Source organism: Pyrus communis, chromosome 5 (assembly GCF_041283825.1).
Source record: "Pyrus communis isolate YQ-2024b chromosome 5, ASM4128382v1, whole genome shotgun sequence".
NCBI classification, from domain to species: Eukaryota; Viridiplantae; Streptophyta; class Magnoliopsida; order Rosales; family Rosaceae; genus Pyrus; species Pyrus communis.
In genome coordinates this window covers 29856110-29872560 of record NC_142569.1, presented here as the reverse complement: position 1 = coordinate 29872560, position 16451 = coordinate 29856110, and the positions used below count along the sequence as shown (strand labels likewise).

Sequence of the window (16451 nt, the reverse complement as noted above, 5' to 3'; positions counted from 1 at the left end):
AATGTGTTCTAGTTTTCGCAGCAAATTTAGCCAAGTTGTCAAATCCAAATCACTTCTTTTGAATTCCTTCACCCAAATGAAGCCTTCGATTTGGAAAATTTAAAAATAAATTTAAAAAATAAAAGTTGAAACATGGTGGAGTTTGAGCTGCTTCTTTAGCTCAAATGGCCTGCATCGGCATGCAAATGCCATGATTTGAGAGGTTTAGAGGTTTGGAAAGATTTTGAAATCACAAGGGGCAGAAAACTCCCAGCAAACCACATATCAGTGCCTCCTTCGGCCTCTGATTCGTGTAAAAAAATTGTTGGACTGAAGGGAGCCGTGCAGAACAGGGCCAGTGCACTACAAATGTCCCTTCCTAAACCCTAGGAAGGGACAATTGAAATTCTGGGACTAAATACAACAGCCTAAACCGAAGGAAGATGGAAGTACTCTATCATCGAAAATCTCTCCCATTGATTTCATTGAATACAGCCGCATGCCAATGAATATATCCGTTAAATTCAGAGACATGAGAGGTAGAGTGAGAAGAAAGAGAGAGGTACCTAAAAAGGAAGCATCCTTCCAGACTATTGTTTCTGACCTACTTGATCGTTATGTAGCGATTTGTCCCATGTCTGGACCAATATTCTTTCAAATCCAGCGGTATTGACAAATCATGACCATCTGCTGCTAGCCGACTAAGCAATCTAGTAAAAACATTTCCGCTCATCTTCCGTCCACCCATCCGGGCATGGCGCTTATTTGGCATCTGAGGTAGTGGATACATCGACATATGGGTGGTGCAACAAGATGACTGCCACCCGCCATTCCCCCATTTGTAGCACTGCCGTGGAATTCCAGTGCATGAACACACTGGCACTGGCATTGCAGACTCGTCAAAAGTGACAAGATTCAAACCCAAATCATGAGCATCCCACTCTGATCTATACTTTATCCCATCCGAGGAAGCCTGCCTATTTAAATCTTCGCCTACTTTCTTCCGTGACTGCCTTGCCCTGGATGCCTTGTTCTCCTTTGCTCGCTTTGTCTGACGTGACTTGACATCTTCAGTAGATATAACTGAAACTGGGTAGGCCTCAGTTATATGCATATCTTTTGTGCTGTAATGAGCATCAGCCAGGGTAACTGAATGGTTTGAGGGACGGTGCATGCGTTTAGCTCCACGTGGAGCCCCACCACCCAATGGGAAGTTGACAGCATTATCCCGTGAATGAAGGGCTGCATAGGCGTTGTCCCGTTCCATCATGGCACTATCACGCTGAGCAAGTGCCTCATCCCGCTGACGAAGAGCCTCATCTCTTGCAGCCAAGGCTTCATTCTTTTCAGCAAGTGCTGCATTCCGTTCTCGAATAGCAGCATCCCTTTCAGCAATGATGGACATGATCTTCTTGTTCATGACTAAGGCATTTGGTTCCTTCGCTTGCTGTTGGCCCATCATATTCCACTGCACATTTCAATTCTACCCCATTCAAATGGATCTATAAATGCATAAGGAAACAAACATATTAACAGCAGATAGTAAGACATGCTTTCTTCTTACCGGAGGTGCTGTCCCTCCTCTGTAATAGTCCATCTTGTGTCTCCCATTTTCATGTTGCCGACCATCATCCATTTTTTATATATAAGCAGCAAGTCCTGAAAATTTTAGCCACTAAACATTTGTTAACATCAAGTTAAAAACTTAAAAACATAACAAATTAAAGGATCAAAGGGGTTGGGGATGATCCTAGTGGTGGTGGTGGATTTGGGAGAAGAGACAGAGGGTGGGGTGGGGATGTAGTGGGAGCAGGACTGTGGGAGTCGAAGAGAGACAGAGGAAGAGAGAAGGCTGAGATAATTAAGAAAAATCAAAATATTATTTAACTATTTTTATTCCACGTGGAAAATTTGGTGGGTCAAATTGATGCCACATCATCACTTAACAGACCACTTGACAGGAAAACTAACGGAAGTTTGAAAGTGTCAGTAAATTAAACTTTAGGTATGAAAGTGAGACAAAAAAAAGTGTAATAAAGTGCGATTTTGGCAAAACTTAAGGGTAGTATAGTAGAAGTCACGCTTATTTATATTTAGAGACGGAAAGAAGTTTGAAGTCTTTTCAGATTTTGAGGAGTAAAATGACATCTGGAATTAAATTCAATTCCACAGAGCACCTACATGCCTTTGTAAAAAGCACCAATCTGACGAAACAATGCCATAAATCACAGAAACAGCTCAATCCTCTAGCTATTAGAGAAAAGCTTGTTGTGAGTATGAAATGTGAACGTATCACAGAAGCAGACTCTTAACAGCAATTACAAACCCAAAACACATTTGTCTTGTTTACAAACCCAAAACACATTAGTCTTGTCAAGAAGAACATTTACATATAACCATCTCACCAAATTAGTCAAAAGTTAAGCTACAAAAAAAAATGGCTATATTACTGAAATGTTATCATATAGCACCATCAAGTCAAATTCTACCTAAAAAAGAAATATAGCTCTAATAGCATGTAGAGTAGTTCTAATGATATTGGAAATTCTTCTGTATCTTACTTCATGAAGAAGACAACAAAATGAAGAGGTGCAACGCCCGTCAGATACTCGCAGTAAACTACAACTGCTAATAGCATCATCACCTCATTTGGTCATTCCCTAACCGTAGATTGATGCTATTAACCTATCCAAATCAAATCATATACTAAAAAGTAATTCAAATAGCATGAAGAATTGTTCTAATGATATTGACGTTGCTTCTGTAGGTTAGTTCATGAAGAAGACTTAGAAAAGGGTGCAAGGTCAATCAGAGATTAGAGAAAGTTACAACTACTAATAGCATCACCACCTAAGACCTGACCACAGAATCATGCTATTAAATTAATAAATCAAACAAGAACTTCAAATATCTCAAGTAGCACCGTACAGTTCTAATGACATGGACATTGCTTTTGCAGCTTACTTCACAATGAAAACAAGAAACAGAAGAGGGTACAATGTCAAGCTTAAGAAAGTTATAAGTGCTGACAGCATCACCACATGATCATAGAGTCACCGTAAACATGAAATTTTGTAAGATAGTTCTCTCTATCTCTCTGACTATATCACAGTCGAAAGGGTAATATTTATTTGACAATAGCCTCACCACATGATATCTATACTTTCTCTCTAATTTTTATTTTCTTTATTTGTAGTTGGTAATATTTACATCCCAAACCATACCACTAGTGCTAAATCAAAAAGAGCACCTGCCATTGTTATTAAAATTCTTAGATTCTAATCGTCCAAATACAAAGTGTTGAAGTCTGGCACAAAATACATTGTTTAGGCAGAAATTGACCCAGGTGGACTGAATGTGCTGTTTATTGAAACATAAAGCACCTCTATTAAATGCAAATACAACTAGCAAGAATATGGGTTAGTCAAACAGCATCAATAATAACAAAGAAACTGTAAAAATACAATGAGTTCTACTAATTTTTTTAGAAAGTGTAAGATACACATGCTAAGCAAGCACCAAAAGACACTATTTTACATTTGGAACACAATAAGAAAATTAGTATACTGCAACACACACTTACCCTTTCCTCCTCTCCTGCTATATGCTGACTGTATACCATGAATGCGTCCCCATGCTTAATACAGCTAAGTAACAGGTACACAATAAGTCGCAAACGTGTTGCAGTTAGCACATATTGGATCCTATCTGAAATGCTCGAAAGGAAAACAGAAGCAAATGAATTAGTTGGAGGCACACACTGCAAGAACATAACATGTGCACGCTCACACACACACACACAGAGGCACAGAGCATGCTTAAACTAAAACAGAGGTACCCATAATTCTAGTGAGTGTGATAAACAAGCGAGGTCCAGTCCTAACTTCAAAGTAAAACGTCCTCACACATTAAGGGCACCCATCATTAAAATGACCACACGATGGTGTGCTTCTTTTTTGTTTTCTTTGGGGGGAAGGAGGAGGGAGGAGGAGGGGGGGGGGGGGGGGGGGGGGGGGGGTGGTGGTTGTTTGGTGAGTGGTGGGTAAGTAACATAAAGAAAAATATATCTTTCGGAAACTATAGCATTGTGAAATCATTAGGTACATGCAAGTACCCAAATTAGTGGAATCTTTGCACTGAATGTGTATTTTATGATAATGGAAAACTACGATACTTGAAAAGAAAATTAAAAAAAGAAAGAAACCGATATCCTTTTGTCTGTTTCCCTCGTCCCCTCACCTTGCACTTACTTTCCTACATATGCATAGCAGAGTCCACTTCTTGAAAGACTCACGAGTCATAACCATAACTCTAAACATTTAGGGCCTGTTTGTATTCAACTTGAATCCAATTTTTTTAAACTCAAAAACAGTTTTTGAGTCTCCAGCCTAAAATTCTTATTTGGTAGGACTATTTTGAAAAACTGAACTCAAAACCAACTTGTAGATATAGCTTACTTCATGAAAACATAAAACGTCTGTTTTTAGAATTTTTAAAACTAAAAGCCCACTCTTATCCCCTCTCTTTTCAGATCCTCTTGTCTCCATCCTCTCTCTCTCTTCTCAGTCTTATCTCATTATCTCTCTTCCTCTCGCTCCCTGATCTCTTCTCTCTCATTTGAACCTTTCTATTTGTCTCTCTCCTTCTAGATCCTCTCTCCACTCTCTGTTTCTCCCTCTCTTCCAATTTTCTCTGTCCCTCTTGAGGTCCTCTGCCTTGGGCCCCCAGTAGACCTCCGTCAGCTCCAGCAGGGAGTTTGCTGGCAGATTTTATTTTTATTTTTAAAATTGTTAAAACTTAAAAACAATTTTGTCTCATACAAAACAAGTTTTTCAGTTTCATAAAGAACTGTTCTTAACAAATGGGCTTAAGAAATATTTTTAAAAGTTTATGAAATTTTGTTAGTAGGATACGAAACGGGCCCTTAGTTTTACATTCTAGTTTGAATTCAGTTCACCATACTTTAACCAATGTATGCTTTTCTAAAATATACTTAAACAGACCAAGCTAATCCAATTCTAAGCTATTCAGTAACATATGGTATCAAAAGTGAACAACAAGTCACTCGTCGCTATGTTTAATATTCACAAAAATCAGTTACAAACTTAAGCAGTTTGTTGCAGTTCTCAACTCCTATAAACAACCATTACTCGAGCTAAAAATTTTCTTATTTTTTTACAAGAAATAAATGATTTCACAGCCTAACTCTCTGGCGCGATCCATCTTTTCCATTGCCAAAACAGTAGCAAGACATTTTCTTTTGTTATTTTTGTTCAATTTGATTAAATCAAAATCCTAAATGCAATTACTAATCTCTCAGTTAAATTATACCATGTATCTTTACAAAAACAAACAAGCAAACAAGCACTCACTCTCTTTCTCTTGCAAACTAATTCAACTTGCAAATATCCAAACAAGTATGAGGCTATGGGCTAAATGTACGCAACTACGGAGTACACAACTCAATCTCAGTCAAAATCTTCAGATTTTGACGAGAAAAAAGGTTTTAACGACCTAACTCTCCAGTTCGAATCCACTACTTATCTCTCTATCACATTATACCGCAGCAAGAGTATTTCAAATGTTGTTCAAATTGATTAAATTAAAATCGTAAATTCAACTACTAATCTCTCTATTAAATTAACGATCAAGATTAGCCTAGTTAATCACACTAACTAAACGTGCAACATATCAAAATGTTAAAAGGGCAAAGAAGAAAGAAGAAACGGTAATTCAAAACAGCATGAGCTAGAAGCAATCTAACAAAGATTAAACAGCTCAATCTCAGTCAAAACAAGAGCTAATTTTCAGTAGAAATTTCCATTTTCAAAGCAACAAGCAAGAAATGTGTATCGAAATGAAAATTGAATGATAAAAATCCACGAATTCGAATTTCCAGCGCTGGAGCTTCACTGAGATTAGGTTTTCCAGCAGAAAATTTCGAATGAGGATCTCCGAGATTGAAGCTCGAAAGCTTGGAAGCTCGAAGCGTAGAGAGTGTGAAGGAGACGAACTCACAGAAATTGAAGAATCCGCATCGGTTCCGATCGATTCGCGTACTTTCAAGTTTCAAGTTTGAAGAGGTTCCGTTTTCTGAATAAACAGTCGCTGAGAGAGAGGAGAGAGGGCGTGGTGCGCATGTGTTTCTGTTGTGCTATGACAAAATTACCACCAAAAGCTGAACAACACACCTTTGTTGGAGAAATTTTTTAGTATGCCAAGAATATGAATAGGTATACTTAATGTCATAATATAATTAGTCAAGATTTTTTTGATAGAATGCTATTATACTCACCTCAATATTTTATCTTCTCACTTTATTTTTTATTAAATTTTTAATGACTAATATATCCTCTCATAAAATGACATATACGGACAGTAAAAAAGGAAGCACCATTCCCCCATCCTTAGCAATTTAGCACACAGCTTGCATCCCATTTTATCGTCTCCTCCGATCTTTTCCAAAACTCCAACTCCCATAATGGACAAAACGATTAAGCATGCTATTGTGATCATAACTGAGATGGATTGGATCTCGTGGACAGGTGACACAAGTGAGGGTCATGTTTCTCTTACTTTGTGTTGGTGAATGGCAAAGAGAGAGAGGAAGGCAATGAGGTATTTGGAGGGAAGACGATTATTGCGGATTGAGATGCCACTGTCGTTGCCGCTACCCAGGCATAGGCAAAGCGTGCAAATTGCAATGGAAGTGCAGAGTATGTGTATGATTGTATCAAGTGACCGACGAGCTCGGCATTTTCCTTTCTATTTTGTTTCAAAATTGTTAAACAAAATCCCCATGTTGATTATAAGTATATTGTAATCTGTCAAATAATGTGATAATTGTAATCTTGTGTATTCAATACAGATGGAAACTCAGTATTCCAGTAGGACTCTTGTAACTCAAACTAATTATTTATACCAATGAATGCAGCAATTAGGGGTGGGTGCGGTGCAGTTTTGAGTGAAACCGTAACCGAAACTTTTTACGGTGTGGTTTTGAAGCCAAAACCGAAATGAAACCAAACTGTTTGGTTCGGTTCGGTGTGGTTTCACTCGAAACCGCACCACACCCACCCCTAATTGCTGCATTCATCGGTATAAATAATTAGTTTGAGTGACAAACAGTTTCGGTTCGGTTTTTGATTAAGTTGCACCAATATCGTTATGAATGAGGACAGGAACTTTCTAATGCATTGGGTTGACCTTGAGAAGCAAAGGGCTCTTGCTTTTTTGGAGAAGATGTTCTTCTTCCAAATAGAGGTATTGGACTCCTTTCTCTGCCAAAGCAATTTTCACTTTCATGACATAAGGACTTGTCCAGAATCCCACAAGTGCAGCAAAAACGGCAACAACAATGCAGCAAAAACATTCAATATATGGTGTGGTTTCGGTTTCGGTTTCGATGCGGTTTTGAAAACCCAAAACCGAAACCAAACTGTTTTCTTTGCCATGGTTCGGTTTCAAAACCACAACCGTTTCAAAACCGCAAAACCAAACCGTTCGGTGCAGTCCGATTCGATTCGTGTTTCGGTTTCAGTTTTCGATTCTAAGTGCCCACCCTTAGCAGCAATGAAAGCCAACTCATCCATCATATTTGAAAATATTATTTAAAGAATTGAAAGTAGAATGCAAAAAATGTTACAGGAGAAGGAAATCAAGCATTGATATGATAGGATCTAAGCTTTAATTAAGCCACCAGTAACAATCGGAATAAAAGGCCAATAAGCAGGGTGTTGGGGGGTAAGGGTGCTTTGGGAATAATAGTGGGCTGGAAAATAGTATGAGTTTCATTTTACTTTTTATGGTGGGTGGGAATATAAGGTGGGTGGAAAGATAAGACATTAGGGTGGGTATATAAACACCCTTTTGATATAGTAGTCTGTGTTTCTATCACCCTGGAATCATTTTTTAGTGCAATTTTATCACTCGCTTTTAGTCCAAGACACCCAAAAATGGATATTAGAGTTGGTTATGTCAACTCATGACATCGTTTTTGAAAAAAAAAGTTGTTTAAAGTTAATCATTTTTACTTGAAATAATAAAAGACCTATTAACTCACCCTCCTTCTAATCGTACTATATATATCGCCTCATAAATTGAAGCTCCTTACTTTACACATATTGCTTTATTGACTATAACAATATTGACCTCAACACACAATTAAAAAAGCAATAGAGTGCGGGATGTACGCTAAGCACACAATCGTGTGGGTCGGGCTAGTACTCAACAAAATGCCTCACTGAAAAAAATGGGAAAAAATATACTTGGCGATACCTGTGCTATTGTTGGATGTAACGAGGATAGAATCTTGCATCTACCACTACTTAATTGTGCTCCCGATAAACTAACTTTCTAGCTTTGACCTTGTTTTGGTCTAAATAAATTTTTTTCTTAGGGAACTTTAACGAAAAACTCCCGGTACTGTTTACTTTAATAAAAAAAACCACATTTTTACACTAAAAAGTCAATCATGGTACTATTCACTTTACCCTTTATTTTGTCCTTATCGTTAAAACTCAAAATTTTCAAGTCATTTTCATTAGTTTTCCTTTTTTCTTATTCCTTAAATTAGAGAAATTTTTAGATGCAGACAATTTATTTCAGCTTAGTTTCACGTCGCTGTGCAAAAAAACTACTTTTTGAAGTGCTATGTGGGAAATTAGTTGAGGAAAAAAAAAATCTGGCATCAAGTAACTAAAGTTTATATTTGATGTGAGCATAACCAGCAATTTATTAATGTTTGATAAATTTTGTGTAAAAGTAGAGTAGATGTATAATAACTAGAAAAAGCATTTTCCAGTTATATGCAATCTATAACATCACTATTATATGCAAACTCTATCTGAGGCAGGGCATAGTACCACTGTTTTGAAATTTCTCCATAAATGCTTTGAACCATGTTGCCAAGAGTCTTGTTGGTAATCTCTTTCTATTCATCAGTTTGGAGAGTTGCAATAGTACTTCGATTCAAAGTAGTCCCAAACATTCTCCACAATGTAATTAAAAATGACTTAAGAATTTGGCGTCTCGATCAGAACTAATGGACTTAGGTACTCTATGCAATCTGACAACCTCCCTGAAAAACAGTGGCTATGTTTAATGCATTAGCAATTTTTCTGCAAGTAATGAAATAAGCCACCTTGGAGAACTTGTCAACCACAACAAAAACCAAATCCACTCCTCTTTACATTCGGGTAGCCCAAGCACAAAATTCATAGCAAGGTCTTGCTAAATGTCTTTGTAAGCAGGCAATGACATGTAAATGTCGGTGCTTTGGACTTGCCCTTTCGAAACCTGGCAAGTAAAACATTTCCGAATAATTACTCCAACATCTTACTTCAATGTGGCCAAAAATACCTTTTCTCCAAACTTGCTATCGTTTTCTCAAAGCCAGATGACCCCTTAACCCTCGTCCATGTAAATTTCAAATAAGCTTCTCCCCCAAGGAAGAGACGGGAATACACAACTAGTTGCTTTTCAACAGAAAACCTACATTGATAAAGTAATCTGCCATAGGTTCATGGTTAATGCACTTCCTCAAGATTTCCTGAAAATCATCTTAAGTTTCATACAACTCCTTCAAGCACTTGAACCCGTCAACTTCCTAAGAAATAATGATCGACAATGACACTCGTCTACTCAAGGCATCAGCAACACAATTTTGAGCTCTAGATTTATAAAACAAATGGAAATTCTGTAAGAAAGTACCCATCTGACATGCATTTGATTAACATGTTTCTAATTGTTAATAAACATCAAAGCTTGATGATCTGTGAATAGCACAAATTCTTTCTAAATGAGATAATGTTCTCATTACTTCAAATCTCGAATAACCGTATAGAACTCCTGATCATAAGTGCTCCATTTTTTACGGGCTTCACTTAAATTTTCAGAGAAGAAAACTATAGTTCTATTCTCTTCGAAAAGAACAGTTCCCACTCTACTCCACTTGCATCACATTCGACATTGAATACTTTTCTCAAAATTTGGAGGAGCAACATTGGAGTGGTACAAAGCTTCTCCTTGGTTAGGACAAAGCTTTGTTATTGTTCCTTTCCCTAATGGAACTTGTCTTTCTTAAAACATTATGTGATAGGTGCGGTGATGGCGCTGTAATGCCGCACAAATCTCCGATAAAAAATAGTCAAGCCATGGAAACTTACGTCAGACATGTACTTTAAAGTTGGTCAATCTCAGATGGCCTTAGTCTTCTCATCATCCACTTGAATGCTATTCTCACCAACCACAAATCTCAGAAATAGCAATTTATTTGAAAAATTATGCATCCCTTAAGATACATCTACAATTTATTTTCTTTCAACACGCTCAAAACTTGTCTTAAATGCATCAGGTGTTCTTGCTTGGTCTTGTTATAGATTAAAATATCGTCAAATAAACCACAACAAATAGGCCAATAAAGGGATGAAGAACTTGATTCATAAGCCTTATGAAACTACTCAGCGCACTGGATAGTCCAAATGACATCACTATCTACTCGGACAATCCATCTTTGCTATTGGACGCCATTTTCCACTAATTTCCAAGCTTGGTTCAAATCTATGGTAGATACTACGAAGGTTGATTTTTTTAAAACGGTTATGATTTTTTTAGTACATCCAACATATCATCCAACCGAGATACAGGAAATCTGTATTTGATGGTGATCCGGTTTATAGCTCGGCTGTCAACACACATACACTATGTCGTTTTGTTTTCTTTGTCTTTCTTTGGAACCAATAAAACAGGTATTGCACAAGTGCTTATGCTTTCTCTGATAAAGCCATTTCTCAGCAAGTCTTCAATTTACTCCCTAAAAATCTCATTCTCTGCATGGGTAATCCGATAATGGGGAAGATTTGGTAGACTAGCCCCAGATACCAAAACAATTTGATGCTGGATATTTCTCATAGGAGGAAGTTCGTTAGACAACTCGTTGGCAATGAGTTCTTGAAACTTTTCCAGTAATTGTTGCATTTCCTAAGGAATTTGTTCATATTCTATCTTTTGCCAACCCTTTATCACGATTGTAAATAAAGAATTAGCTTATTTTATGTCCCCTTCAATCTTCTTCTTGTTGCTAGTTCAGTTAGGTAACTAGTACTTTTTACTTTCGGTGCATTGGAAGGCAAAACATGACCCATCGCACAATTCCGCTTGTTCCAAGTAAATAACACCACATTATCAATGTCAAATTCACATCAAATTTTCAAGGACTCCTTAACAATATATGGCAGGCATCCATATTAGTAACATTGTAAACTAGTTCATCCCAGTAATGTTTACCGATGAAAAGTTGGACATGACAACTTTCTATGATCCGAGTAAAAGGTCTTTTCTTCACCCATCTAAGCGAATGTAGGATGACATGAGGCTCCATAGGTAGCTACAAATGATCTACCACTTTCTTGGCCATGAAATTCTCAAACTTATGTTGTCTACAATCACTTCGCAAACTTTGATGAAGCAAATAGAACAAAAAATACAATGTTACTACCATGTCTCGTTTGGTGTTAAAAGAACTCGCTGCAACACCAAAGTGTGGCGATCCATTCTTTCTTTAGTTTCAAATTCAGCGCTTGCATAGTCATCATCACCACTAGCTTCTTCTTCATCGTACTCATCTTCGTTTTTCTTGTCAGCCTCCAGCAAATTGGCTTAATTCTGTTCGGGACAAATATTAGACCGATGCCTAGTTTTGTTGCACCAATAACAAATGTCCCTTGTAGTTTGACATACAGATTCTTCTTTAAAGGTTGTTTTCTACTCTTCCCATTGTCAAAAGTTCTGCTACTCCCTCAATTTGATGCTCGAGAAAGAAAATTTGAAGTTTTCAACCCTCCAACATTCTGTGGCACAAATTTTCCTTTGTTTGCACCGAGACAACAGGAATTTGGGTAAATCGTGAAAAAAAGTTTGTCGCTTCTCTTTCTCCATCATTTCTGCCTTGAAAGCCATGTTAATGGCCTTTTGCAAATTCTACAAGTTCTACAACGCAACCTTTTCTTGAATGGAGGGATTCAATTTATTCACATACCTGACAACCTTTTGGTTTCCTATATACGGCATATGGCTTCACTCAGGAAGTCGCATGAAATCATCTGTATAATCTGTCAAGTTTTTGTTTCCTTAGATGCAGCTAATGTATATATGGTACAAAAGCTATTTATAATCCTGTTGACCCCAAAAACTTCCAAGCCTACGTGGCGCACAGGCCGAGTAACTAATGAGCTAACTACGTCATTCGGTTGATGCGGGCATGCCAACTCATCGGCCGAGCTCGGTCGAGGAGTACAATGTGTTGATGTTGCGTTGAGTGCGCTTCTGACTTCTTGATCTTGAGACTGCTGCTGAGAAAGAAACACGTCTCAACCTTCGGGTTCTAGAGCCTGAAGACAAGGCTACTAGTCATGGGAAATTCACGGATCGTCGGAGCCGAGTTTGGTTACAGTGATTATATTTGTAAGAGTATAAGCACGCCGAACCGGTAGCAAACTATATGGACATAAGTACTCAAAAAAGATGTATGTCTTGATGGTGAATGTGGTTCGGCCGTCAAAATGCCGAACTCTAAAACTTACTTATGAATACCCAATCATAAAATAAACTCGGCATTCAATGTGCCGAGCCCAGTAATCTGTAACACCCCACTTCGCCAAAAAGGCTAATGAGATGACCTCCGCCAATAAGGATTTGAAAATCCTTTTCGATCGAGACTTGGATAGGTAATCAATTGGTCTCGACATAGTGTTGTTTATCCAAACTGAAAGTACTTCGCAGTCGGCTGATTCTACGGCAATAGTGATGTTTATCCAAACTGAAGATGTTCAACGGTTGCCTTCACAATGCTGTTTATCCAAACTAAAGATGTGTTGGCAAAAAAGGAAAACAAAAATCTCAAGGTTGTTGAAAGATTTCACGTAGAGCGAGGGTTTGATAGGGCAGTTTGTGTGTTGAATTGGAGGAGCTTAGAATGATGCACCCTTATCTTATTTATAGCAGCTAACCTCATCATGGCTGAACCAAAACTATACTTAGGTTAGGATTCCTCATCCTAATCTAAATAGATCTCGGCCAATTCTTCCTCCACTAGGACTTGAACCAACTTCTTTATCCGGCCACATTCACTTCTCAAACCTCAACATCCTCATTCCATTGAGACTTCTTATATTACTAGGATTCAACTCATTCACTCATACCCAGATTAATCCTTCTTGTAATAGGACTCGACCGACCTGATTGGGCAGCTTATGACCACTGGACGGCTTATAGTATTTTTGGAAAAGCTTTGGACTGAACATAAACCTAAGCTCGGCCCAATAATATTATTTTGGGCCCAAACATTGCCCCCTCGCTTCTGAGGTCTTCGGCCTAGAATTCTTTGACGTATCTCTGGAAGACAACGAAAAATCCCGAATATCCCATCCACTCAAGTGCATTTATGTAGCACGATTGCATGATCAAAATTTTGTCAGACACCCTACCACATGGCATCTTCTGAGCATGTTTTCCTTACATGACATTGAAACGCCCACGCCATCATTATAACCTTGATCCGCCAATTTTCGATCTCTTCGAGATGTGCAAATACTCAAGTGTCTCTTCCCAATTAAACTCGCTGTCAAACGCAGTCGTGCAGTCTTATTTTGCAAGTTTCTCAATCATTTCACTTAGATTCTTTGAATATTCATTATGATTACTAAATCCTGATTGGTCTTATCCTTTATTTGAAACTTTAAACCATTAGATCTTCCCCCAAAACACCTATAAATACTCATCTCTCTTCATTCAAAACTTTACGCTTTCAAAAATCATGAACCTTTTCTTCCAGAACACCTTCAAAGCTCATTCTCTAACCAGAAAACCTTTAAGTCCAGAAATTTCTTCGAGTTCTCCACAATGGCTTCCAAAACCTTCATTTCCAAACTTTTCGACGAATACGCCAAGTGTTGGGACTTCATTGACCAGAGCGCCATCCAAGACCTGTGATTCGAAGGTGAGTTAAGCACTTTTCATCAGATCTTGAGGCCACTCTTCAAGGACGTCGTGTCATCGCCTATCATCACCCTCCTCAAGGCTCATTGCCTGGCGCCCTTGTTGCAAGGGTTCGATTGGTCGAAGTGGGGCCTAACTAAGCCCCAAGGAGCCTGGCCTTCGACCATCACAGCCTGGGCAACTTGGGTCGAACAGATGGAAAAATTCTTTGGCCAAAAATGAAAGACTCTTGGTATCTATAATGTCATTAAACTCTTTACCGTGGAAATCGCCACAGACAAAGAACTTCTGGAGCTCAGCCACTAACATCATGCTCATTCACCTTGGCCCTATCGGTCCTACCATTCTTAGGAGCCCGAGCGCCAAAGCGAGCAAATGAAGTAACCACGGCTTCGGTCAAGAAGAAGTTGGCTCTCCTTCTTAAGACTACTTTGCCAACCCAATTGAGCAAACGGTCTCGGCTGGAGGCCGAGACGGCAGGTGACATTCCCCGGCTCACAAAACGCATCAAGTAATTGACGAAGAAGGGTAAGCGGGAGATTCACGTTATCTTCAATTATACCACAGGAGAAACAACCCCTGATGCCTCGTCTCTTGTTCCTGCCGTCCAGGCCTCGATGGAAGTGCAACCCAAGGATCGACCCGATCCTCAGATCGTGGATGAACTGGTCGTTGCCACGATGGTGGAGGAACCTGCAGCTCCGGGACAGGCCATTGCTCCTGTCTTTGAGGAGGTTCCTCCACTGGCCAAGAAAAAACTCCCCTCTACTCCGAAAAAATCAATGATCATTCTGGAATAGGAGGTATGATAATGTTGTTTGGTAATCTTTTCCTTTCAATTAGATTTCGAATACTAAAAACTCTTGTTCCAAGACGACGACAATGAAGAAATCCCGCTAACGAGTCGCCCTTGACCAATTAAACCTCGTACCACCAATCCTTCACTTGTGGTTGAGGTGACTGACCAGGTCGATCCTCCTGCAGCCGATCGTGGAAAATGGCCTTTTGTCGAGCCTGAAGCAACGGCGGAGACATCAATCCATCCGTAAGATCAAGACCTTGGCATCCCTCCACAAGAAGTTACTTAGGCTTTTGCAAGGTGCAATTTTTTTTTCTTGTTACTTTTTACTATAACAAGTCTGAACCGAAAAATAGAAACTGTCAGGTGCCCGATTATTCATTTCACCAAAAATTCTATGCGCCGAAGGGTGTTATCTATATTTCCTGGCTACCTTAGTGGCCGTCGAACGTAGATAACCTTCATCGACCGCGTGAATTGACAAGCAATCTTAAACACTGGGCTCGGCCATTAAGCTTTCTAGGTTCGAGCAATGAACTAGTGCCAAGAATTCATTTAACGCGATTGTTTATAAGCAACCTCCACTACTTGTGAATATAAGTTCATAACGATTAGGTGAAATTCACTTATATTCTACCGTCATATTCATGCATGAAAATTAAGTGTGCACTCTCAATAAACATACATAAATAAGTTATCAATCAAACGGTTAAACAAATTGAATCCACAACTTATGAAATTCCAACCAAAGGTAAACAATTCATATTGCAAGCATAAACATGGTTTCGAATCACCCCCTAGCTAAAGGGGGTTTAGTTCCTCATACGTACAAGACAAAGAGAATTGAAATTAAACATTGAAATCAAAGAAACACCTAAACATTCCAACAACTCAAACTTAAATTGTATGAATGTTTAGACCCTCTTCTCTTCCTCTTCGTTGCGGCACAAGGACTAAGGATAGGTTTTGGGGTGGTGTGAAGTGTTTTGGAGGAATGGGGAGTGGTTGGAGTGGCTGCAATGGAGGAGAAAAACTACAGAAAATGGAAGGGGATGCACGGCATAGAATGGGCAGTTTTGTGTTGGTGTGTTGTGTGAATGTTTTGTGGTGAATGGAATTGGATGAATTGTGGCTGCAATGGATGCTTATTTATAGGTAAATAAAAGGGAACATGACAGCTAGGAGGTGGGTGGAAATGTGGCTGCAAGGTGAGTGAATGATTATGAATGAATGCTTGTGAAAAACAGCTAGGAAAACTTGGTGGAATGCTGGAATTGCATGGTGATGTGCACGACAAAGGGTGTGTTTGTGTGTTGTGGCTGATTTGTTTGTTGATTAAAGATGCATGTGGATGAATTATACAATGGGAAAGTATGTGATTGACAACTAGGGTGAATGGTGGCTGTAATGATGAAGTGTGATGGCTGAAAATGGCAAGGGAATGCATGTGCAAAACAGCTAGGAAAACTTGTGGAAATCTGGAAATGTCAATGGTTATGCACGGCAAAGAGGGGGAGAATGAATGTGTGATGGTGTGATTGAATGATTAAAGGGGCATGTGGGTTGGAAATGCATGTGGCTGCAATGAAGGAAAGCTGGAATGGTGATGGGAGGCCACGGCATAGTGTAGTTTTTGGTGCATGTGGCTGCAATGTTGTGCAATGATGGAGGAATAAGT

At 38.9% G+C, this 16451-nt stretch overlaps 1 protein-coding gene across 4 annotated transcripts; it reads right to left on the bottom strand.

The window, feature by feature from the left end:
* Positions 1–434: 434 nt before the first annotated feature.
* Positions 435–6198, bottom strand: LOC137725668 (protein BASIC PENTACYSTEINE4). Of its 4 annotated transcripts, none has more exons than XM_068464437.2 (4): positions 5998–6198; positions 3563–3687; positions 1544–1638; positions 435–1447 (listed from the first exon to the last, which is right to left on the bottom strand). In XM_068464437.2, the coding sequence occupies exons 3-4, from the start codon at positions 1613–1615 to the stop codon at positions 584–586; spliced, it is 936 nt and encodes a 311-aa protein (XP_068320538.2). In that variant the 5' UTR covers positions 1616–1638; positions 3563–3687; positions 5998–6198; the 3' UTR covers positions 435–583. The 4 variants fall into 4 exon arrangements, with proteins under 4 accessions (XP_068320538.2, XP_088551007.1, XP_088551006.1 ...); XM_088694881.1 differs by having other exon boundaries at positions 435–1462; positions 1544–1654; positions 5998–6135; XM_088694880.1 differs by having other exon boundaries at positions 1544–1654; positions 5998–6135.
* Positions 6199–16451: the final 10253 nt, after the last annotated feature.